Source organism: Lepidochelys kempii, chromosome 2, assembly GCF_965140265.1.
Source record: "Lepidochelys kempii isolate rLepKem1 chromosome 2, rLepKem1.hap2, whole genome shotgun sequence".
NCBI lineage: Eukaryota > Metazoa > Chordata > Testudines > Cheloniidae > Lepidochelys > Lepidochelys kempii.
In genome coordinates this window covers 89,288,848-89,314,786 of record NC_133257.1, presented here as the reverse complement: position 1 = coordinate 89,314,786, position 25,939 = coordinate 89,288,848, and the positions used below count along the sequence as shown (strand labels likewise).

General features: G+C 44.2%; 1 protein-coding gene across 7 annotated transcripts in view; it reads right to left on the bottom strand.

Annotated features, from left to right (window-relative positions):
- Window positions 1-25,939, bottom strand: part of RALBP1 (ralA binding protein 1) — a 97,731-nt gene that overhangs the window by 8,501 nt on the left and 63,291 nt on the right. For 6 of the 7 annotated variants that reach the window (XM_073331597.1, XM_073331596.1, XM_073331595.1 and 3 more), the window contains 5 exons: window positions 13,570-14,028; window positions 9,180-9,529; window positions 6,724-6,885; window positions 2,653-2,784; window positions 1,446-1,553 (listed from right to left, as the gene is read on the bottom strand). In XM_073331597.1, the coding sequence (XP_073187698.1) occupies window positions 1,446-1,553; window positions 2,653-2,784; window positions 6,724-6,885; window positions 9,180-9,529; window positions 13,570-14,028 (1,211 nt within the window). Of the gene's footprint in view, window positions 1-1,445; window positions 1,554-2,652; window positions 2,785-6,723; window positions 6,886-9,179; window positions 9,530-13,569; window positions 14,029-14,288; window positions 14,381-25,939 lie in introns of those variants that run through there. The other variant, XM_073331598.1, reaches the window with a different exon arrangement.

Below are 25,939 nucleotides of genomic sequence, written 5' to 3'. Positions count from 1 at the left end.
AGATCAAAATATCCCATAGCTCAGAGCACTCAGAGGTGGGAGACTCCTGTTCAAATCCTTTCCCCCCCCCTCAGGTGGGGGAACTGAATGTGTATCTCCCACATCCCAGGCAAGTGCTCCAATCACCAGGATAAAAGTTATAAAGTCGGTGCTGCTGCCTCTAGCCACTTTTTGACTGATGAAATAGGTGGCCTGTGAGCACACCTACCAGGTCAGGCTCCACACACAAGATTGGCAGGAGAACGCCTACCTTTCCCTGGTTTGTGCATCACACTGGGGCTCAGGCAGAAGGTAGGTATCCCAACACCTAGAGGGAGGCAGCAGTGCGCACACTCAGAGGCAGAAACCTAGGCACAGAGGGAATTTATACTCTGAAAATGCAGACACCGAGTGAGTTTAGGTGCCTCCAGGGTTTAGCAGGAGTTTTGTGGAACCTAAAACTGGGATTTAGGTGCCTAGACACCCAAGTGTGAGGTTTTGCCACCGAAGTACTTTTGTGACTCTCACTCTGGGTGAGAAAGTAGGTTTTAAACTCTGAATTTCAAGTAGACTGCAAGCATGTGTGCTGGAGTTGAAGTGTTTTCAGGGGAGGATGACTCCTCTGGCTCCAGGTAAGTCAGGAGGATTCAACGCTTTTCTATAGCATTTAAATTAAATATAACTGTGATGCATCAATGTGAAGTGCTCAGTTAATCAGTACATTTCTATTGTAATGTACATTACACTTTCTGTTCAAAACTTTCAAAACCAGCCTTATATGTCCAGCCTCACCTCAGCACTCAAATCATCAAAACTTTCACAGACACAATTAAAACGGAGAGAAAAAAAAAAGGGGGGGTGGGTCTTTATCTTCATCCAGTTCGGGAACAGACTGGGGAAAATAGTGGTAGTACTCTGAAAATTCTTCCCACAACCCAAGCTCCACCTAGAGGTGATGCCAAAATGAGACACCGATCAGACTGTGGAACACCTCGTAATAGAATAATCTCTCCTCTCTTTGGTTAACAGTGAAACAGGTAAAAGTGTTAACTAGATTATATTAAGGAAAAATTGTGGTACTAGATATAAAAATGTTTAAATATGAAATAGAAATATGAACGCTTCACGTGTACAGTATTTTTCAGCACCTGTTACAGTGTGTGCCTACTCTGGCCTCAGGATCATTCCAGCAGTCAGCCACCTATTCCTTCCCCATTCTTGAACTTTCTGACCTACCACTCAGACAATATATCATGGCTTTCCATGGTGCAAACACAGAGAATAACAGAACATTACAGCCTTCTTTAACTGACTAACTTTACTAACAAGCAAAGGTTTCTTTAATAAACCTGAAATATATTTGCTTCTCTTTAGTCATTGGTTCGTTTTCCAAAACTTGTTTTGCTGGTATATTAACAGAAGGGTAAGAAGAATAGAAGGAAAATGGGATTAAACACACCACCCACCTGAGTGAGTAGGATATTAATAACTTCTTCATTTTCATTCATTTCCTCTTTGGACACATCCTCCTTCGAAAGACTGGCAATTTCTTGAGCAATCTTTGTTTCACACTCCTGCAGTGACAGAAGTTTGGATTAAAAGGCTACCTGGCCACATCACCACATTATATAATAGAATCCTGTTCACGTATCTGTCCAAAGCTAGCATGTATTGTTAGAGTCATCCCCAGAGAAGGTTTCTGTTTTTATTTCAAGTTTTTTAAAACAGTATCCAGAAGTCATTCATCACTAGTCCTCCTTTCTGGGACACATGGTAGTTAAATAAGGACAGCTTTTGGATTTACTTGTTCCGGGGAAGCAGTATGTTTAGAGCAGACTGTGGATGTTCCAGGGTAGATAATCAATTGGAGTTGTATGTATTGGCTGCTCAGGACATATTGCTTTATGCGCACCATAGTGATGTGTTTGATGAACAGATTCCTAAGGCTCAAGGTCAATGTAACCAAAGACTGAAAATCAAAAACTGGAATGAAAGCACAACTCAACAACAGCAAAGCACTGGGTAAAAACAAATTCAGTGAAATGGGAAAATTCAAGCCCTTTCCTACTGAACAGCTGTGAGCCTTTAGAACTGCAATTTTAAATGGACGTCCTTTTGAAACAAATGGACCAGTAGGACTCAGGCACTTATGTGGTATGTTGACATAAGCAAAGTAATTAACTGCTCACCTATTCCTCTAAAAATCCATTTCTGTTCTCACATTTAAGAAACTCTCATCCTTTTGGAACCCTGAATATAGCAAACCTTTTAATTATCTACTCAGTCCTGCCAGATGCTTGCATTACACAGCAACTTCAATGTTTAGAAAATCCTCCATTTGCCTTTTTTAGTACTTACAAGCTAAGAACAAGATCAGACAGACAGGATATGCAACAAGAAAATCAAACCAAAATCCCATCACAACATTTACCCTTTCTAAATGCGAATCAAACACATCTTAACCCTCTCTTAGAACACCTCCAGCACATTGCAATGAGAGGTCCTGAAGATGAGTTAGTTTCATGTTCAAAACAAAACAAAACCTGTGCATGTCACTGAAGCTATTATAACAGGAAATTTCAAAACCACTTTGAACAGGGTCAAAAATATTCTCACAGCAATTACAATCTGTGAATTTAAAAGGTTTGGCAATGAACAGATAAAATGACCCACCTGTCTTTTAGCTTCTCTTAGTTTCCGTTTGAGGGCTGTTAAAATTCTTTGTACCTCCCATAATCTCTCTTCTTTGGATAAGTCTTTTATCCCCGCCTGCAAGTCTCGATGTAAACAGTTCAAAAGGAACTCCTAGAATAACACCAAAAGCATCATATTCACCACTCAGTGCTATACAACTACATTCTAATAATACACAATACCACCACCACTACCAAGCTCTTATACAGTGCATTTCATCAGTAGGCCTCAAAGTGCTTTACAAAAAGAGGTCAATACATTATCCCCATTTTACAGAAAGGGAAACGGAAAAATACCACAATCTCTTGTAGACACAAGAACCTGGACTGCAAGTAGGGAACTCACTGGTTTCCTTCTAGAGGGGAAAAAAGCTTAATTTCCATTGCTCTCATAACAACCTTCTTTTTGGTTGTGTAAAGCACTCATGGCTAAACAGACATCACCCTACTCCTTCCTTGTCGGATGTTAGATTTAGCTTTTCTTCCACGGATATGATTGTTCCACTGATTCTCTCCTCCACCGTTGACTCTTCTGCCCATCTCCCATCACAAAGTTTGCCCTGCCAATCCCCACCTTTGGGCCACCCCAACCAGCCTCTTCCTCCAATCCTGCTCTCATTCTGTGGAGTGTCTCTGGCACAAATCCCATGACTCGGCCAATTTTTTCTATTACAGATTCATTCGCTCCTCTTTCAGTTCTGTCATCTTCCTAGCTAAAACTACTCTACTTCTCCAATTTAATTATTCCATGTCCTCAATCCCAGCTGCCTTTTCATCAACTTTGACTTGCTCTTTAAACCCTCCACTTTCCTCTCCACACAGGATCTGGCCAGTTACTTCCAAGAGAAAACTGACAAAAAGACAAGACCTTTCCCCCTCCCCTACAACCCTCTCCTCCTCCGCCTCTCTTGTCACAGACGCAGAAGTTTCTTGTTTGCACTTCTCCTCTAAACCTTCCACTTCCCAGTGACCCTATTACATTTCCTGATCTCCCTTGCACACACTCTGACCCCTTCCCTTACTCTTCTCCTTAATCTCTCTTCCCCCTCTGGCTCTTTCCTCTCACAATATGATCATGCTTTAGTCTTTCAAATCTAAAAACCTGACCCTTGACCCGAGCTGCCTCTCCAACTACAGCCCTGTCTTCCTTTCATCTTTAAGTTCACTGAACATGCTGTTTTCATTCTCTGTTTGGAGTTCTTCTCCTCCAATTCCATTCTGGACCCTCTCCAATCTGGATTCCTCTTCTTGCATTCCAAAATCATTCTTGCCAAAGGTCAGAACTAGTACTCCATCCGTACCTTCCTTCACCTGTCAGCGACCTTTGACACTGTTGACCACGCTCCTCTTCTTGAAATCTTGTCCTCCACCTTGGCTTCCAAGATTGTCTTCTTGTGGTTCTCCCATCTCTCTAATTGCTCCTTCAGTGTGTCCTTCAAAGGATCCTCCTCATCCACCCTCCAACTTTCTATGGGGATTCCACAGGGCTCTGTCCTTGGTCCCATTCTCTTCTCCTTTTCCACCTTATTTCTGAGTAATCTCCTCCACAAGCACAAATTCAACTACTATCTCTCTGCACATGACTCTCAGATCTTCCTCTCTACTCCACACCTTTCATCTTCTGTACAAACTAAAATCTTGCCCTGTCATTCCGACATTTCCTTGGGGATCTCAAGCTCTCAGCTCAAGCTCCACAAGGCTAGAAAACATTATTCTTAATTTCCCCGCCCTCCAATCCCTCTCCCTACCTTCTTTCTTAGTGGACAATGCTACCATCCTGTTTGTCACTGACCCATAACCTGGCCATCATACTTGACTAACAACTCTACATAGGTCCCCACTTCCAGTCTATATCTAAATCTTCCGATTGTTTCTGTGTAATATCTATAAACGTATGGACTTTCCTATTCATCCACACAACTGAAACTCATCTAGGCTCGCATCATCTTGCATCTCAATTACTGCAACATCCTTTCCTTTAGCTTTGACAAATGCAATCTTGCCCTGCTCCTATCCATTCAGAATGCTGTTGCAAAGATCATTTTCTGAGCTTGTTGCTTTGGCCAGGTCACATTCTCTCTTTCTATCCCTCCCCTGGCTCCTCCCTTCCCCATCACATCAAACATACGCTACTTGTCTTCACTTTCAAGACCTTTTACGGCTACTCTCTCTATCCTACCTATTGTCTCTCATTCACTACTGAGATGTTGATGCCTGCCTACAGTCAGCAAATTATACCATTCTTCATTGCCTTCTTATTAAATTTTCAAACAAGCACCTTCTTGCTTTTGTCTGTACTGCCCCTATTGTTTGGGAGGAGCTCCCTGAAAACATCCACAAAATTTCTTCATTACCAGCCTTCAAATCCTTGGTTAAAACTCTTCTTTTCTGAGATGCCTGCAAAACACTTGGCAACAGTTAGGTTACTAGTGTGCTGAGATCACTACCTATCATGCTAACCACATTGTCTCATTCTGTCCTTGTATTCCCCCATCTATCTGTATCCATCTGTTGTGTCTTGTCTTATAGATAGACTGTAAACTCTTTGGGGGAGGAACCATCTTTTTGGTCTGGATTTGTACAGCCCTTAGCACCTGGTGCTTAACTAGGGCTCCTAGGTGCTACAGTAATACAAATAATAAATTATTTACATGGGGCTGCTTTCCCTCACCACCTCAAATTACAGTTCCTTTAATTATAAATAGCAGAATCAAGTTAGGGAAAGTTGCGATTTCAAGTTTATCCTTAGTGCTAATTTTCAATAATAAAGACTGGACGCCAAGAATGCACCAACACAGAAAATTATGTAAGACACATGGAAGCAGAGACAGACGTCAAAATGCACAAATCTTTATACACAGAGGAAAGTCCATTCAAAAGACTTATAAAATAAGATACCCTTTCCTTCCCCTTATCTAAACTTACTACTATCACAAAAGATCTTTTCTGGAGGTCTTAAGGAATGATATGGGAAAACCACCAGCATTAGCATGGGTAGTACATGTTAGAAGTTACATTAACGTTGAACTGCAACTTGTCCAGAAGAAAATTCAAATAGTTCTAGCTCCTTTTTCCATTCTCCTTCCTTGATTCAGTGGGTTATTAGTGTCCCTCTTCTCCCATACTCATGGAAGGCACCTCTGTTTAGCTAGCTCTTCAGCCCTCAACTGAATTCCAGAGAGCTGAACCCATTCCAAAAGACACTTATAACCAATATCTATTTTCCCAGAAATCCTGGCCCTTATCTTCTATTTCAGAAGTGTAGTGTGCAGCACATGTTAGGAGAAGGACTGGAAAGTTGCCCTTCGAGCGCTAACACCCCAATCCAGAGCAGTCTGAAGTCTGCTGTATTTTAGACCAACTGCTGCAGCTCCTAGGCAATGTTATAGCAGTTGGAGTCACCACTATATAGGGATGCCTCAGCTCCTGCTCATGCACTGAAAACCAGGTGGTGTAAGAGGTGCTGCAGCAGTTCTGCATCACCCATGGATTTCCATAGGCAAGGCGAAATCTTCCAGTAGCCTGGCAAACCAGTTCTAAGAGACTGCTGAGGCAGCACAAAGCAACCCTAATGCACCAGAGAAGCAGTCCCTGAGGAAAGTCACCTTTCCAGTTCCACAAGTTTGGAACTCTGTATCACATCCCCTATTACCACATTTTGTTGGCCTGTTAGTAATGAACTTCAGACACATTTAAATAACTCCTCGAGCATGCTATTAAGGGATATTACACAAACCACTTACCTGCAAAACATTGTCCCCATTATCCCCATACATCAAGAAAATCCTTGAATAGCTCACAAGGTGATTAGTACAAGACTTGGTTTTTCGATACGCCTCTACAGAAGTACAACATATCTTCCCCCAAATACAATGGTAACATTAACAAAATACCAACTACTTAGCCACATTACTGAGTTTACAGCAAACTGTTACAGCACATGGGAATTTAAAAGTCATCACTACTGTCTATGAGATCTACTTCCATCAGGTCTCAGCTGCCTGAACAAGAACATAATCTTCAGGCCAGACACACTGAGGTAAAGACAAACCTGTCGTCTGATTTCCTCTTTAATGTTTTCCTGTGTTTCTGGCAGTGCTGGCATCGTTGCCATATTAGACCAGCGAAGGGGTTTTGTCACCTGCTTTAGAGTCACATTTCCAAAGAACTCTTGGACGTGTGTAAAAAATACATACAGGACACGGTTGCTGATCTGGGAAGAAATGACAGTGAAAATACTACTTCAGAAAGTGATTTTTTAACACAATGTCCTTTATTATCAATGGTACGTTTGCCCTACATTGTATCTTACCGGACAAAGGATGTAAGCTTTTTTCCATCTTTGGGATATAGCTACAACTCTGTTCAGACAAGCTAATCAATACTACTTCTAGAAGATTCAAGGGTTAGTTTAAAATAAAATTATGTCTGAAATTCATGATCTGCTGCGAGCCTAAAGGAAGCGTGACCACGCTGTATTCACTTTGTGGTCTCTCATCACTGTACCCTCTGGTGACCATGACACATTCTATTTCCAAGCTAAAAGTTGCTGGCTTGCAATAATTAGCTTTATAAATGGTAGACACAGAAATTTGCTAGTGTCTTGTTAGGCCTTTCTCCATACACAAAAATGTGAAGTCAGTGCTAGTGACAGACAAGAGAGACCTTACAAGAACTGTACTGCACCAGTTATGTTTTTTCCCTTTTATCCACCAAGCTGATTTTTCTCTCTAGCTTACTGCAAAATGAGAATGATCATTTGTCATTACATCTGTGCTTAACAGACTTAGCGACTCCTTTATAGTAGACTATATTACCTCATTCAATTGCTACTGTTTTTAGATATCAGTGGGTATGAAAAACTCAGAACCTTAAAAATCTGGAGTAAGCCAGGAACATCAGGAAACTGAGGGCAAATCTACCCTTAAAACGCTGCATCAGTGCAGCCGCACCAATGTAGCTGTGCCTTGTAGCGCTTAAGTGAAGATGCGCCTGCACCAACAGGAGAACTTGTCCCGTAGGTGTAGTTAATGTACCTCCCTGAGAGGCAGTAGCTATGTCAATGGGAGACGCTCTCCCACCGACATAGTGCTGTCTACATGGAGGGTTATGTCTTTCAGGGGTCTGGATTGTTCACACCCCTGAGCAAAGTAGTTACACTGATATCAGTCTGTAGTGTAGACTGGCCTAACTCTGAGACTAAAGGGTTAATGAGAACACATTTTATAACTCTACTAGACCACATAGCCTAGAATGCAAACATCATGTTTGATAAAATGCTCAGAATGATACCCCCCCTTCCTTACAGATACAGACTTCAGCTAAACTAGTATTTACAGTTTTAAAGGATAATCCATTAACAGACTCCGTACAGGGCTGCAAGTAATGTCTACCATATTGTGAAATGTTAAAAAAAAAAAAAAAGGGAATCATTGAGTTATGCCTACTGAATAACTATTTGCTCTATTTCTCCCCAATATTTCAAGAGATTTAAAATATACTTTAACACATCTCAAATACTTTAAACAGGGGGAAAAAAGCTGGCCACAAAATGTTTTTGAAAGAGCTGCGTTATGTTCATTGCCTTGAGACTAGATTTGTTTTGATATGATCTATCAAATGGAAATTCACTACTTGTGTTGAAATAAGTGACAGTTCTGACACCAATGTTATGTTATTGCCTAAATCTATTTAAGCAACAAGACATGACAAGACATGAGTTACGCTGCATTAATTTCATGCCTATTCTGTTAGAGAGGAGGACAGGACAGCGTAGCTGCCACACCAAAGTATCAGTGAGTAAAACCCAACCCTCTTGCCTTATTGAGGGCCTTACTGAGATTATAAAATCATGAAGTAAGATTTGAAAAAACCCCAATCACAAAGTGCGTTATGCAGCAAAACTCCAATTCTAAACAGAGACTAATTTAAAATATATAAAGTATCATTAGAAATTAAGCTGTAATCCAGTTATTGCTCAAAACTCTTACTAGGTCCATTTGATTTCTTCTGATAATATGTTAATTGATACTTAGCCAATATACCCAAATAATTATTTCAGGAGGAAAATCTGTGTTTACAGAACTGGATTGACTGGCCTGATATTATAAGCAATAATACAATATTGTTCAATGATAAATCATTAAACCACTAACTTTAACAAATTCTAATGAAGTGTGTGTGCAACTATAGGTGTCAAAGGTTTCCACTCCTCCTCTCTCACTGCACACTGTTAGCTTACTTGTAAAACTAGTCATACAGCAGTGTTTATAATGCTTACATTATTTAACTATATTTAAAGGCCAAATATGTTCATCTGGATTTCAGACCAGCCCACATTAGGAATAAGTAAAACCAAAATATGAAGTCCTGAAGAATACATGAAGAGAAGCTATTATTCAACTGCACTATATAGTTTGTGTGTACAATTCTAAGAGGAGGACGTTTTAAAGAATCTCTTGCTAGGACTGCAATACAGCTCACATACTTGTTGGGTTGTGCATGTACCTGAACAGTAGGGCTGAGCACTATAGAAATGTTCTGGATGTTCATTTTTGTTTCTAGTTCCTTTGCGATAACATGGTCCATGTGCACAATCAACCAAGATATTAAGAGATGGTTACACTCTGGCAACTCCTTTAGCAAGCGTTGGCACTCCTGAACTTTTTCCCCCTCTGTGCTCTTCCCGCAAGCCTCTTCGAAGCGGGGCATTAGCTCTTTGGTAAGCAAGTTTTCAGGCAGTTCTCGTAGATATTGTTTCAGCAAGCTGGCTATGGTATTCGGCTCATATTCCTCCAAGTTGGGAGATTCTTCTCGATCATAGGCTGCTTTTAGTTCATCCACCTTTGATTTTATTCCTTAAAATATTTAGATTGAAATTAAAGAGACCTTGAAAACAAGTACATCAACCATCTTTACATTTAGGGTATGTCTACACTGCCAATTAACATGTGAATTGTAGCACAGGTAGGCATACCCAATTCATCTAATTAGTGATAGTAACAACAGTAATGAAGATGTGGTGGCACAGGCTTCAGCACAGGCCCTAGTATAAGCCCCCAGGGACACTGGATACATACTCATATTGCTAGCCCATGCCAGGGACCATTCTGCCATGTCTTCATTGCTACTGTTACCCATGCTAGCTAAATAAAAGCTGGCACAGGTATGCCTACCTGTGCTACAACTATTTACACGTTAATTTGCAGTGTAGACATAGCCTTAGATTTACAGGTTTTCTTTTATCTGCTCCTCCTTATTAAACACACACACACACACTTTTCCTTTTTAGATGCTTTTTTTTGTCTCTCCCTACCAAGAATGAAGTTAATTCAGAAAAACCTCTCAAGGTGACCTGTATGTTACAAAATAAAACCAAGACCAGTACGGTTTTGTGCTCAGTGCCTCTAAAAGCAAGACTAAGAAGGAAATTCATGCACATAAGATAGTGTATATGTTTTGTTTTAGGTCTCCTGAAGTCAAAAAACTGGCTCCTGCTCTGATGTGAAAAGGCTGTGTAGCTGAAGCACAGTGGCAGCCTGACAGCATGAGCATACGTGTGTGTGGAGGGGTTAAACACGTAAGAGACACTGCTTTACCATATTGGTATGATTTTATAAAGTTTAAATATTTGTGTATACCAAAAGACCCACTGCTAAACCACACTATATAGTAAAGCAATGGCACCTACCTGAACCCCACCCCCAAGTAAGTTGCCTGCAAGCTGTACCAGGGTTTCATGATCATAGAAATGGATGCAATGTCAGATCAATGTGGGAGCCAAAGCACCTAAAATAAGGGGAAAAGTTTAAGATCACTTGTGTATTTAAACTCTCAGTTGGCATTCAGCATGTATCCCTAAAATGAGTAGTTTTATTAAAAAATACTTGCAATTAACTTTTAATATTACAGAATAATCTCTAAGCAACAGCCCCCCACAAAGCCAGAGACCTCCTTTAAAAAAAACAACAACTCTTGTTTGCCAATTTCCAATCAGTCATCCCTCCTGGGAGGTGTGATATTTAAAACTCTCGGTTCGGGGCACTAACTGTGTCAAAGTGTGTATTTATTGTATGACTGGAAAAAACTATCCAATATCTGAGTAGCATTTTGATCCCCAAAACCAGGAGAATCTGTGTTTATGGGAGGGCTTTGATACAGTTTTCTGCAGATATGTGGATGGATAAAAATTGATTATTTTTGTTTTAAATAAAAAAACCCACCTGATTTTATATAAAAAACAAAACAAAAATAGATTTTGGTTTAAAAATTTGTTTTTTTACTCAAATCAGATTTTTTTCATTTAAATTAAATACAGGTTAATTTTTTTAAACTAAACCTATTTAAAATTAAATTTGAAATTAGCAATCTATATTAAGGCCTAACCATTTTAAAATCTATTAAAATAATTTAAATTAAGTACAAAAATAATATTAAGCAGTACGTTTGCTGACAAGTTTTACAGAAGGTCAAACCACTGAACTGGCTGAGTACCTGGAACCAGAGTTTACTAAACCAGCATTTGATAGTAGTAGTAGTCTCTTCTGCAGGAGCAAAGAAAATATTTTCTTCATTTCAGTTTATTCAACTAGTTCCGTTCAATGACTCGTTCGTTCAAAGTTAAGAACCAATCGGGAACTGAAAAAGCAGGGAAGCTGGTTTTCCTTTTCCAATCTATGAATAAAAACCTGGGACTAAGAGGGTAAGATCTAATAGTTCTAAAATCTAGAAGGACATGGTGACCAGAAACAATCAGTTCAATTCACTAAATACAGATAATACTTAGTCTGGTAAATTAGTTTTAAATGCAAAACATGTTTTGATAAACTTTTTTTTGCTTCTGTATTGATCACATTTAAGGTAGCTTTATTTATTAAAATGCTGTTTGTGAATTTTTAATTGAATTTTCATACATATAGAGTGTGACAAATACGTTAAAAAATAACCCTGAATGAATTTCCATTCTTATAGAGCTTGACACAAATCATAAGTAAAAAATTAATCATCTAATAAATAAAAAATGCATCATTTGCTGTTTTTAACCACAGCAAAATATAATAAGGAAGAATTTGAATAAATATAAATTAAGTTATATAACTGTTTAAATAAATGTGCATAATATACTGTATCCTCCTGGTTAGCAAAAATGAGCACCAAATTTAAGGCTATATTCACTTGTAAATCAACACATTTTAATTGTTACTAGCGAATGAGAATCAACCTTTCTTTAGGAAGATAATTAAAAATTACAAATGCAAACCACAATTAAAACCGATTAATCAAAACAAGATTTCCTGTGTACTGATTTAAATCATGATTAATATTGATTATTTAATTCAGTTCATCCTGCAGAAATGTACAGAGGAATCTAAAACTGAGAATTTTGGTATGGCTATAAGGTAAGCGTGGTGGGTTAAATGTGTTTCCCACCAAAAGACCCAGAACTGGACAGCATATTGTGAATAAAGAAAAGGCTATCCAAAGAAAATGAAGATCATCCTAGGCACAGAATTTCCAGACCTCAAATTATGAGGAACTGTTTTTGCTGTTATGCCCTAGCCTCAAATACAGTATAGGGTGAAATCATATGCAACTGCGTAAACTAATACATCTACATAGTAAAGGAATGAGGAATCTGATTCAACTAATAAGCTTAATTTGAACTCTCTTTCACAAGAGAGGAGGGGGATGCTGCACAAGAGACTGCCAAGAGAGCTCAAAAATAGGTCACAGAACAAAACCCCACACCATGTTATATTTCCGCAGGACATTGTGATCACTTGAATGCTCTGAAATACAAGGTCTGAGAAACAGTTTTGACTATTGCCTTATCTTTGCATCCCCAACTAATTCCATGCACATCAATTGAATGCAGGTATCTTAATAAAGCCTTTAAAATTACTCCCCTGTGCTATTTTATAGATTTAGATAATACATATTTTACTTGCTCTAAATGCTTTTTCTTATTTTCTGTCCTTTTTTGTTCTACAGCTCAGATACTTGGAATATTTGCACGATTCATATTGCAGGTGGCTTTCACAAATCAAATATATCTGTATATTTAAATAATGACTAAAATCATTGGTACTTGTATGTAGATCAATGTTATACAACTAAGGCTGCTAATTATCTTGGTGTTACTACCAGTGTGTTTCTTCAAATCCAAGCTGAAATTCTCAACTGCTGTTCTACATTACTAGTGGATTTACTGAAAGAAAAAAAGAAAGGTTTTGTATATATTTAAGTTCGTTTTGGAAGAAAATTAGAATGAAAGTGGATGGGGAAAGCAAAGTCAGGAGTAACCTATTTATTACTTCAACTCCCTACCAAATTTCCATTTTCATTAGCTAGAACTGTATCTTATTTCTAATAAAGGAGTAATATACTCAAAATAACCCCAAGCGCTGATCAAAACGTTTTAGCAGCTATGGCTTGACTCCAAAGCATGTTATGCTACATACCTAGTTTCCACCCCATCAAAAAGACCAAACCATATACCTTTTTGTTGCTACCTTCAGCAAGTGGGTGACCATGCTATGGAAACATTGGAGAAGGAGAGGTTCAATACTGAACACCTGTGCATCTGATAAACCTTTCCCTTCCCTTACACCATGAGACTGGTTTTGTAACTTAACCATCTCCTACTCCACAGGCTAAGAACGTAGAATTTTTTTCTCTACCATCGCGTAAGCTATCTTTCAGGAATTTCAAATCCATAGCTTGGTTTACAATTACATAGTTAATTTCACTGAAATTCCAGTCTTTTATGAAATTAAATGAATAAAACTATACATGTGGAGTGGATGTGTAGAGAAAAGCAAAGTACTATATTCATGGTTTTTTTTGGACAAATAAAGGTAAAGCCTTGAAAATCTGCACTTAGATGCGCCCAGTATACCTGAAACTCTGTAGATGCCTTCACATTTCATGCCATACTTCTCTATGTAATCTATACATTCACGGAAAACTGCTGGCAGGCGAATGCCATCGTACATCATGGTCCTGTCTGCTGCATCAGCCAAAGGAATCCCGAACACCGGCCTAAGACTTGGAACATCCATCTGAGGTACCTCTGGCTCTGGAGTTGGCTTTTTCTTTTTTTTCTTCTCCTTCCACTGTTTTACAACATCTGCTGCTGTTAAGTCTTTTGACTTCTTCTCTTTATGTTTTTCTTCCTTGTGTTTGTCATCTTTATGTTTTTCATCTTTGGGTTTTTCTTTTACTTTAAAATCCTTTTCTTTCTTTTTGGAAAAGCTGGGTTTCTTGAAAACATGAATTCCTTTGGACCGCTTCAACTTGGAAGGACTTTCAGCTTCATCACCAGAGCTGTCCTCTTGGAAGGCAGCATAACCTTCCGCTATTGGGAGAAAGAAGAGAAAGCGAGTGGCAGAAAGTTATCACCTGCTTTAATTTATTTTAAAAAAAAAGTCTAGAAGGAGAAAAAAAGGGGTAAAGGGTAATATTGAAAGAGACACGGTACCTGCCTACAACTAAAAAAGATCCATTTTTCTTTTTACAGCGTTAAGTAGGGCAATTATTAAATTAGCGTTTCACAGTTATGTCCAATATGAACTCATCTCATGAATCACCTAAACATTTGGTATTTTAAATACTTACTCAGTATGACAATGTCCATCTTACGTGCTATTTGTCCACTTAATAGTCAAGGAAATGCAAAATAAAACAACTGTCTGGCAACTTCTATGTTCCTGTAATCAATAGTATAAAAGTTGCTGTTATGAAAAATCATCTGCTACACAAGTACAGCTTTAATAAATGACTATGCAAAGAGTAGAGTCACTTAACTGCTCACTCCCTTTCTGAAAACGTTAAGAATCTTCTTAGGAGGAGTGTGAAATTATTACATTTTAGCCTCAGATCAAAATATCATTAAAAAGGGGGGAAACTTACTTTTTCATTAGATAAGTAAAGTTGTTCCAACTGTACTGACATATTACTTATTACTGCAGTTCTACATTTGCCTTATGTAGCCTGTGAGAGACTGCAACTCCAAAGTCACAGCCTAACAACACCACACTTCAGCTGCAAAATACAAGGTACTGTCTCTGAAATATATGCACAAGAGTTTTTATAAGCTACACCTCTGCAGCTAGCCCTGCCTATCCTCTAGGCAACAACAGGAAAATCTTTAAAGGTGGATTGGAAGGGTTTCTTTAAGCCACCTAATTATAGGTTTACATGCTCAATACTCCAAAGAGCTAAAGTAAACAAGAAATGGGTTCAACAAAGCAGAGATTTTACATGCAATATGTAGTTTTTAGGTTCCATTAAAGCTGTGGATAATCAGCTCTATCTCGGATGTGATATTCCTGAATGAGGTTTTCCTGATATTGTTCCATTAGTCAAAAACTCCTGGAACATGAAACTGGCCTATTATTTGCATGAGGGAAGGACAGAGTTAAGTCAAGCGCCATTTCTTAATGGACATGGTTTTAGATTTTTATTTATTTATTTTTTTTACACTACTTGGCTTGCAAGGTCCTCAGAGCAGGCACCGTGCGTGACGTTGTATGCTTGCATCTACAGGGCTAAGATGGATTTAAACCACCTTGTGCCCTTCTGATCCTGGGCTGCTCCAAGGGCTAGAGGGGCCCCAGCATAATTTAGACAGGCTTGATGGCAGGTTCCCTAAGCTGCTCTATAGACAACATAGTTTTTGCAAAGTTTTTATATTAAAATCCCCAAAATGTAATCGGTATAAAATATTTTAAATACACAGAACTGAGGTATACTAAATAAACTGAAATTACTTGACCAGCACATCCTCCTTTAACTCCCTCAAAAATACTCCAAGTTCCATGTTCCAGGGGGATTAACTGGCTAATGTAGAAGCATCAGCACAGTGCATGCTGGTGAAAGTGGTGTGCCCTGGCTTCAAGGGATCAAACAAAGTCATATGTTAAATCAAGCAAGTTAAACCCATTCTGTGAAGAGGGCCAAATTTCATATTTTCATTTGGCTGTGTGTGTGTCAAGTCTCCAAGTTCAGGAACATATACTACCCATGAACCACAGAAGAAATCCCATTGATAACCATGGGAGGTTTGCAGATCTCTCCAGGATAAAACATAGTCCATAAGTAGTAGCTAAACTTTAGTTAATAGGATTACTTTATCACATTCACCATTAGTCAAAGAGTGGTTCTGGACACTTTTAGGACAACCACTATTTCTATCCTTTAATCCCTTGGATATATGATTAACCCAATTTGTGTACAGAGTTGCATAATTGTGCAATCCAGGCTAAATCTGACTCATACAGTGTAGTTTATAGGCTTAAATTATAATACTGAGATGAGTGGAGACAGTTAACATATCTTAGAGCCAATGTTTCAGTTTTTCTGCAGTCTCAGGAAAACAGTTCTTTGTTGGTTATACTCTCTTCATGTCTAGAAGGCTCTCTATACAACAAGAGCTAAGAGTCCATTTTATTTCTTTAAAGTTAAATCTTGCATTCTATCACAGGGAGCCAGATATATATGTTAAGTGGGTCAGGTGTTTGACCCAACAAATATTTTAAATAATTTATTAGTTGACCAGCCCTCTAATTTTAGCTCTTTGGAGCATTCTGCATGTGTCTCTACAATTAACTGATTTAAAAATATGTAGGTCTGTTTTAAGTAAGCAAGAGGTAGGATGAAAAACAAGTTTAGAACAGAAGGAAGTTATGAGTACACTGATCCTATGTGTGACCCTGACATGAATACACATAAATATCTGTACTTCTATATCTACATAAAAATGCATATTATATATATATATATAAGGATGGAACAGAGATGCATGCATATTTAGCTTCTGTAATGGCTTTTTTCATTCCCCCTCTCCCTCCCCAATTTGTCTATTACTAGACTTGTGCCAAAATTTAGTAACGAACAAGTAGGTCACTCCATAATTATGTTATTTAATACATAAAGCCCTCCAGATTGTAAGTTCACATTCAGGCTATTGCTTTCCCTTGGGTGTGGGAAGCACCAGAAGTTGAAGTAAGTGTTTTGCTTTATTTTCATTGTAAAGGATTTTATTAGTTTTAGAAGAGCAAAGCAGAACCTACATTCATAGCACAGTTTCTCCCAGCAAAGAGAGAATGTCACAAAGCAAAAGTACAAATCCACAAGCTCAGGCCTGGTCTACATTTAAAAATTAGATCAACCTAGCTACATTGCTCACAGCTGTGAAAAATGTGAGCCCTTGGCTCGATAGTTAGGTCGACTGAAACACTGGTGTAGACGCAACTAGGTTGACAGAGAGACGGATTAACTCCACTGCTGGAAAAACACCTTCCATCTATGTGAGAAGCATCTACCCTATGTTGCTACAGCGGCACAGCTGAGGCACCATGACTGTGGTACCATAATGTAGACGTGCCTTAGAAGAGATAATGAACATAAAGGGGTGATGCTGGCAGACCAGGTGCCAGCTCATGCCAAGGCCCCTATGCTTTACTGAATAATGTCAAATGGAGAGCTGGAAACCTGTTTGGCTCACCTGTGTGTTAGCATTGTTAAAATAGATGTTACGTTTATAAGAATGTTTTTAGTGTTTAGACTTGATAAAATGCTTCTTGTGTGCTGCATTTACCAATCTCAAATATAACATCTGTATCCCATGGTTAAGGCTGCAAGTCTGTGACAGAGATCATGGATTCTGTGACCTCCGTGACTTTTGCAGTGGCTGGTGCTGACTCAGGGGCTGCCTGAGCCAGGCAGCCCCTGGACCAGCAATAGCAGTTTGGGTGTTGGGAGGGGGCACAGGGCTAGGGGCAGGGGAGTGCAGGGGCACTTACCCCCCTTGGCGTGGGGGACTCCCCGGCTCCCAATGGCATGGCCCCCCCATAGCTCCAAGGCAGCAGAGGGGGGTCCACCTCCACAGCTCCCATTGGCTGTGGTTCCTGGCCAATGGGAGCTGTGGCAGCTGGAGCTTGTGGCAGGAGCAGCGGAGCCCCTGCCCTGGCCCTCGCCACTAGGAGCTGCAGGGACACGGAGCCAGGTAGGAAGCTCCTGCCAGCCCTGCCAACCTTCCCCACCCCTCAGTACCTGTGGCAGTCCCGGGCCACCTCCCCCATCACCCGCCGTGCTGTCGCCCAGGAAAAGTCATGGACAGGTCACGGGCCCATGAATTTTTGTTTATGACCCATGACTCGTCCATGACTTTTACTAAAAATACCCGTGACTAAAACGTAGCCTTACCCATGGTATACAGCTATATTAAGTGTTTGCACTGTAACTGTGTAGCTCACCAAATAGGAAAGAGGCATTAATTAATGCAAAGTGCTGGTCCTCCACACAAGAAGGCCCACTGAAACCAAATGAGCCAACCATGAAAGGACAAAGACTTCGCTGATCCCCCCCCAACACACACACCCATGAAGAAGATACAGGCACAAAAACTTGTACATCAATTTGAACTCTAGGGGAAGGGTATGAAAGTCCCGGACTAGAAGGAACTCTATCACTATGCTGCTTGGTATTTGGGCAATATTTCTAAGCATAAGCAAGGGATCCCCAAGCTGCTTAGCTTGGGTTAGCTCTAAAGGACATGCAAACCTTGCATATTGCAGCAGCTTCTATTAGTCTTAAATTTCAAAAAGTATCTCATTTGTGTATGTTTGCTTACCTGCTTTAACTGCGTAAATAACTGTTTCTTTTCCCTAGTTAATAAATCTTTAGTTATTTTATTATAGGATTGGCTACAAGCGTTGTCTTTAGTATGACATCTGAGGTACAACTGACCTGGAGTGACTGAACCTTTGGTACTGGGAATAATCTGAATATTTTTGGTGTAAGGTACCACCTATCACAAAGGTAAATTTGCTTGGGAGGCAAGATAGACCAAAGTACGCAAGGGGACTGGTGTGACTCCTTGTTACGGCTGTTATAGTGCTTGAGGAGTTCACAGTTGATACTGGTTGGTGAAATCTAATTATAGAACTCACAACCAATTTGAGGTTTGTGCCCTGCTTCTTAACAGTCTGCCCTGTGGTTGGTACTGTCAGTCGTGAGCCACTCTAGACAGCTTGACACAAGGTAAGAAAATCCTAGGGACTTTATATCTCACAAATCGGAAAACAGTATACAGAGCTCTTCTTCTAAGACATCAGTTCAAGACAACATTGGGTTGGCAGAAATCAAATGTTAGCTGAGCAAGATGAGTCTGTCTCATTCCAATTCTTAATGGACAAGTGTCCACCTCAAAAAAACCTATCATTATAATGTCCATCTCTGCTGACACTTCACAGAGAGATCAATGATTGAATAAGCTTGCAGAGAGAACTACTCTTTCATTGCTTCAAGAACTAAACTCAGGGTGGAATGGGGAAAGTTTCATCCTTGCCAACTGAAAAAAAACAGTTACTTACTTGCTTGTAACTGTTGTTCTTCAAGCTGTGTTGTTCATGTCCATCCACATTATGCGCGCACCGCGTGCACAAGAGTCGGAAAATTTTTCCCTTAGCAGCTCCCGTCAGGCCAGTGGGGCCCCTCCAAGTGGCACCACTGTGCCGTGCATATATACCCCTGCCAGCCCGACCCCCTCAAGTTCTTTCTTGCCGGTGACTCTGACAGAGGGGTAGGAGGGTGGGTCGTGGAATGGACGTGAACACCACATCTCGAAGAACAACAGTTACGAGAAAAGTCAGTAACCATTTTTTCTTCAAGTGCTTGTTCACGTCCATTCCACATTAGGTGAATCACAAGTTTACCTCTGGAGGAGGGTAGGAGTCACGGAAAAACCGCTAGGAGGACCGCTCTGCCAACGGCCGCGTCCTCTCTGGCCTGCTGGTTGATTGCGTAGTGAGTTGTGAAGGTGTGCACTGAGGACCAGGTGGCTGCTCTGCAGATCTCCTGGATCGGGACCTGTGACAGGAAAGCCGTGGAAGTCGCCTGCACCCTGGTTGAGTGGGCCGGAACACCTGCGAACTCATAGCACGCCTGGATGCAGCTTGTTATCCAAGACGAAATCCGCTGCGCCGACACCGGGAGGCCTTCGCCTTCTCAGCTACAGCCACAAACAGCTGTGCCGATTTGCGAAAGGGCTTGGGGCACTCCAAATAGAACACCAGCACTCGACGCACATCCAGGGTGTGCAAGCTGCAATGACTTGGGTCCGTATGGGGTTTCGGGAAGAACACTGGCAGACAAATGTCCTGGTCCAGATGGAATTGGGAGACCACCTTAGGGAGGAACTTGGGGTGTGGCCGGAGCTGCACCTTGCCCTTGTGAAATACCGTATATGGTAGCTCAGACGTGAGGGCCCTCAGTTCGGATACCCTTCCGGCCGAGGTAATGGCAATCAGAAATGCCACCTTCCAGGAAAGGTGGAGGAGAGAACAGGAAGCAAGGGGCTCGAATGGGGGTCCCATGAGTTTAGAGAGGACCAGGTTAAGGTTCCATGGTGGGACTGGGGGGTGGGAGTACGGGAACACCTCTCCAACCCTTCAAGGAACTGCCCCACCATTGGGTGGGAAAACACCGTGCCCCCCCGAGAACCCCGGATGGAAGGCGGAGATGGCCGCCAGGTGCACTCTGAGTGAGGATGGGGCTAGCCCTTGCTGCTTGAGGTGCAGGAGATACTCCAGGATGGCCTGCACCGGGGTCTGGCACGGCTGCACCTGTCGGGGTTCACGCCAACATGAGAACCTTTTCCACTTGGCCATATAGGTCGCCCTGGTAGAGGGCTTTCTACTGCCAAGCAGAATCTGCTGCCTGGGAAGGGAGCACTGGCTCTCCAGGGCATTTAGCCACAGAGCCTCCACGCCGTCAGGTGCAGTGACTGTAGGTCAGGGTGGAGAAACCGCCCGCCGTCCTGTGTAATGAGGTCTCGGTGTAGGGACAGGACTACTGGGACCTCCATCGACAGCTCTAGGAGCTACATGTACCAGTGCTGGCGAGCCCAGGCTGGGGCAATGAGGATCACTGCTGCCCTGTCCCCACGCACCTTGAGCAGGACCTTGCGCACCAAGGGGAGCGGGGGGGAAGGCATACATCAAGCCCCCTCTCCACGGGATCGCAAAACGTGTCCGCGAGTGAACCCGGGCTGCGGCCCTGGAATGAGCAGAACTGCGGGCACTGGGCGTTGGCACTGGTGGCAAACAGGTCTACCCAGGGAAACCCCCACCTGCGGAAGAGCGAAAGCACAACGTCCATCCTGAGTGTCCACTCATGCATGCGGTACGACCTGTTGAGGGAGTCCACCAGCTCGTTCCACACCCCTGGAGGTAGGCCTCGAGGTGAATCACATGGGCTATGCAAAGGTCCCAGAGGAGGAGAGCCTTGTGACAGAGTGGCGAGGAACGAGCCCCGCCCTGCTTGTTTATATAAAACATGGCAGTAGTGTTGTCTGTCAGAACGGTCACACTGTGACCACTCAGAGTGGCGTGAAAGGTCTGACAGGCGACACGAACCACCCTGGGCTCCTTCACATTGATATGGAGTGATCGCTCTGCTCTGGACCACAAACCCTGCGTCATGATGGCCCCCAGGTGAGCTGCCCATCTGTGGTCTGACGCATCCATCACCAGCGTCAGGTCCGGTTGTGGGGTGGCAAAGGGGATGCCTTCGCAAACCATAGGCTGGGACTGCCACCACAGCAGGGAGTCCAGCACGTCCCTTGGGGCTATCACTACCAAGTCCAGGGGGTCGCTGCCTGGGCGGTACACCTGAGCAAGCCATGCCTGCAGCATCCTGAGTCTCAGTCTGGCATGCCTGACCACATGCATGCATGCTGCCATGTGGCCCAGCAGCTGCAGGCAGCACTTGGCTGTTGTCGTTGGAAACTGAAGCAGGGAGGCCACCGCTTGCTGGATAGCCCGGAATCGGGATACTGGAAGGCTTGCCCTGGCCTGCACCATGTCCAGGACTGCCCCTATGAATTCCACTCTTCGCGTGGGTACGAGCATGGACTTCGGGACGTTGACCAGGAGCCCTAGCTTGCAGAACAATCTCGGGGCCACCTCCACATGGCCTGGCACTTCCGCCTCGGATCGGCCCCCCAGGAGCCAGTCGTTGAGGTACAGATACACCTGGATTCTCTGCCTCCATAAAAGGCTGCCACCACCGCCATGCACTTTGTGAACACCCTTGGGGTCGTGGCTAAACCGAACGGGAGAACCACAAACTGGTAATGTTCTTGGCCCATGGTGAAGCGTAGGAACCGCCGATGTGCTGGGTGGATGGTGATATGAAAGTACGTGTCCTTCATGTCGAGGGCAGAGTACCAGTCCTCCGGATCCAGGGAAGGGATGATGGTGCCCAGAGAGACCATGTGGAACTGGGTCTTGACCAGGAACTTGTTGAGCCCGCGCAGGTCTAGGATGGGGTGAAAGCCCCCTTTGGTCTTGGGGATGAGGAAGTACCGGGAGTAGAACCCCTTCCCCTTTAGACTGTGCAGCACCATCTCTACTGCCACCGCCTCGAGCAGCGAGCGGACTTCCTTCTCTAGGAAATGCTTGTGAGAGGGGTCCCTGAAGAGGGACGGGGAAGGGAGGTGAGGGGGGGAGGGAGGTGAACTGCAGCAAGTACCCATTCTGCACCGTGCGTAAGACTCAACGGTCTGATGTAAAGGTGGACCACGCATGAGAGAAACAGGACAGGTGGTTCAGGAAACAAGGGGACGGATCTGGTGGCTGGTCTGGTACGCTGACCTCGAGCACACCTTCAAAAGGTGTGGCATAGTGCCCGGCCAGGGTTTGTGCTGGCCTTTGTTCTGGCCCGGTGCATTATTGTTACTATTGTTGTGCCGTCGCCTGTTACCCCTGCATCGCCTATGGTAAGGCTCATGCCTATGGCGAGGCTGGTACTGGCGTTGAAGGGGAGGCTGAGGCTTAAAGGGCTTCCTCTGGGTCGCCGGGGTGTGCATACCCAGCGACTTAAGCGTAGCTCGCGAGTCCTTGAGGCTGTGCAGCCTCGTGTCTGTCTGGTCCAAGAAGAGCCCGGACCCTTCCAAGGGGAGGTCCTGGAGTGTATTCTGGACCTCAGGTGGCAGACCTGACTCCTGGAGCCACGCCGAGCACCTCATGACCACCCTGGACGCAATCGTTCTAGCCGCTGCATCCGCCGAATCCAGGGAGGCCTGGAGAGAGGTCTTGGCTACTGCAGGGCTGTGAACTCCTGTCGGGAACCTTGTGGGAGGTTGTCCTTAAACTTCCCCACCACTGCCCAGGAGTTGAAATTGTGCCTGTTGGGGATGGCCTGCTGGTTCGCAATCCTCAACTGAAGGCCCCCAGATAAGTACACCTTTCTGCCAAAAAGGTCCAGGCATTTCGCCTCCTTAGCCTTAGGGGCCGGGGCCTGCTGTCCATGGCGCTCCCTTTCGTTTACCGGTGAGACCACTAGGGAGCATGGACTCAGTTGGCAGAATAGGAACTCATAGCCCTTAGAAGGGGCAAAGTATTTATGCTCCACTCCCTTGGCCATTGAAGTGCTGGAGGCCGGGGTGTACCACATAGTCTTATAGTTGGACTGAATGGTCTTAATGAGTGGGAGCGCTATTCTGAATGGACCTTCGGGGTTCAAAATGTCCACCATGGGGTCCTCCTACTCAACTGTCTCCTCGGCCTGCAACCCCAAGTTCTGGGCGACCCTGCGCAGCAATTCCTGGTGGGCTCTATGGTCTATCAATGGAGGGCCGGACACCTCTGTACCCGCCACTGCCTCTTTCGGGGAAGACGAGGAGTTAGCTGCAGCTCGACCCCCGCCCGGTTGGTCCTCCTGCTCCCCTTCTCCTGTGGGAGGGGCCTCCGGCTCAGGCTTGGGCGGGAGTCCATGGGACAGCACTGGACTCGGTGCTGGTCTCTCCCGTTTATCCTGGGGGGATGCTGGAGGCCTGGATACTGTAGCCTCTGGCACCGTCTGGCATAGGTGTGGGGACCGGGACTGCTGCACCAAGTAACTTGCCCTGGACAGGGCCCCTTGTCGCTCCTGATAGGCCTAAGGGGTCCAGAAGGGCCAAGGGCCTGGCGGCCCTCATTGGGGTTGCCAGCCCACCTGAAGGTCCCTGTTGTCCGGGGCTCAGTGCAGGTAGGTATAGCAGCCGGAGTCGGCACTGGACTGCGGCGATGCTGATCACAAAGGCCATGGCGGTGCCAATGATCTGCGCCGGCAGGAGAACAAGCAGCTCCTGGCTGAGCGGGAGCGGTTCTGGTATCCCCGGATCCGGGACTGGTACCGGCGTTCCCTGCACTGGGACCATCTGCGGGAGTCCTCTGGAGAGGGCGGTCTCGACTCCTCCTGGTGCCAGTCACTGGGTGGTGCCGGGGAGTGGCGTGCCCTTTCCGGTGCTTCCTCGCGCCAACCCACTGCCAGTGCAGCAATCTCCTTCTGGGCCACTGGCAACTGTGAGTCCATGGAGTTGGAGCTTGACCGGGACCAACTCCAGGAGTGGTGCTGGGACGGTGTCCTCAAGCGGCACACCACTGCCGGCTTACCCCTCGACGGCACCCGAGGCATGGGTGCTGAAGGGTTCTCCCCAAACAGGAGGGGGCTTGCCGCCAACAGCTCGATGAGGTCCTTTGCAGCCTCAAAGGTGCCAGGTGTAGAGGGCTGATCCGTTATGCCCTCGAGCCTATCATTCACACTGAGCTCACTTAAGTCTGGGCTCGGTGGGGCTCATGCTGCTGGAACTGTTGGCATCAGCGCCAGTACTGTGGCCTTCCTGCTCTTATTGGCACTCGGGACCTTGGGAGGCGCTGGCCTCCTGTGCGGGAATGACCACGCCTTCCTTTCGGCTGTGCCGGGGGCTGCACCAGGGAGGATGAGCGGTGCCAGGGCCTAGCCTGGCGCTCTGGGGCCAACAGTTTACGGTGCTTAGCCAGTGCCGGGTCTCTCAGTAGCTCCGGGGCACTATGCACCAAGGAAGCCTGAGCCGGCGTAGAGTGCTCTGGGCCTGGAGGTTGCAATGCAGCTCCATCAACAGCTGCTTTAGACAAAAGTCGATTTCTTTCCTTGTTCTTGGCTTAAACGCCTTGCAAATCCTTCACCGTTCAGTTTGATGTCCGTCCCCCAGGCAACATAGACACGAATCGTGGGGGTCACTAACTGGCATAGGTTTGCGGCACGTGGCGCAAGCCTTGAAGCCGTGGCCTTGCGGCATGCCCCGCAGCGGGTGCTGGAAGCCTCCAAGCTCCTAATGACTTAAGTGTCCGCAATAGGTATGTTAACCAACTGATACCAGCTACTCTAAAGGCGAAGGGATTGCTCTTCTATGAGAGAGAGAGGTTGTTCCAGCATTGTCATGGACGGTAAGAAAGGACTGGAGGGGGTCGGGCCGGCGGGGTATATATGCACAGGGCAGTGGCACCACTCAGGGGGCCCCGCCGGGAGCCGCTAAGGGAAAAAGTTTCTGACGCTCGTGCACGCGGTGCGCGCACACCTAATGCGGAATGGACGTGAACAAGCACTAGAAGAAGAATGGGCCTGTTGCTACTCCCTGAAGACACTGAAAAGAAGGAGTTTCAGACCCCTGGGCTTCCACCCAAGGTGACAAGTGGGGGTAAGAGGAAGAAAGGGAACGCCCTGCTTGTGAGAAAGGAGACTGTTTGGGGAAGGGAAGAGCCTCCAGAGAATCTTCCTGTTAGCTGAACCCTACAACCTTTTGGTTTTGGCCTCGAGAAGGGAGATACTTTATAAGGATCTAGCACTTCTCAAGATGCATATGCAAAACCCCCACACTCAGAGTCCAGTCTACAGAAAATTATTGGGAGAATTCTAAAGTGTTTGCACCTGGTAAACACCCACACAGCCTGAACTCTGTCCTTTTCGATCAATGCCTCACACACAATACCCATAACACACACACTCCCACTCTGCCTCTTCACTGTAATGGACCGGTGCTACCTGCACCTCTCCTACACTTAAACATTGAGCCTACTCCCCCGACAGAATACCACCCTTGAAAATTTAACAACCACTTCATACCCTCTTACAACCCCTTCACATTTGTGCACAGGATACTACCTAAACCTATACCTTCCCCACCCATCATTAAATCCACAGATTGTTCTCATATCCCACCTCACTACTGACAACACCCATGGCAAGAAGACCCCAGTGCCCTGCTACTGAAACAACTTATATAGTTCTGTATTGAAAAAATGCAGGCTGGAACCTCAAGATACACATGCACCTCCTTCCTTTGATAATACACATCGGGGACTCAGACCCAGATCTCCTCATATCAAATCACAGCTCTTCCAAGCAGCTCCACTTTTCCCTCCATCATACAGCTATAGGTCACATAGTGAATGCAGCTAGAC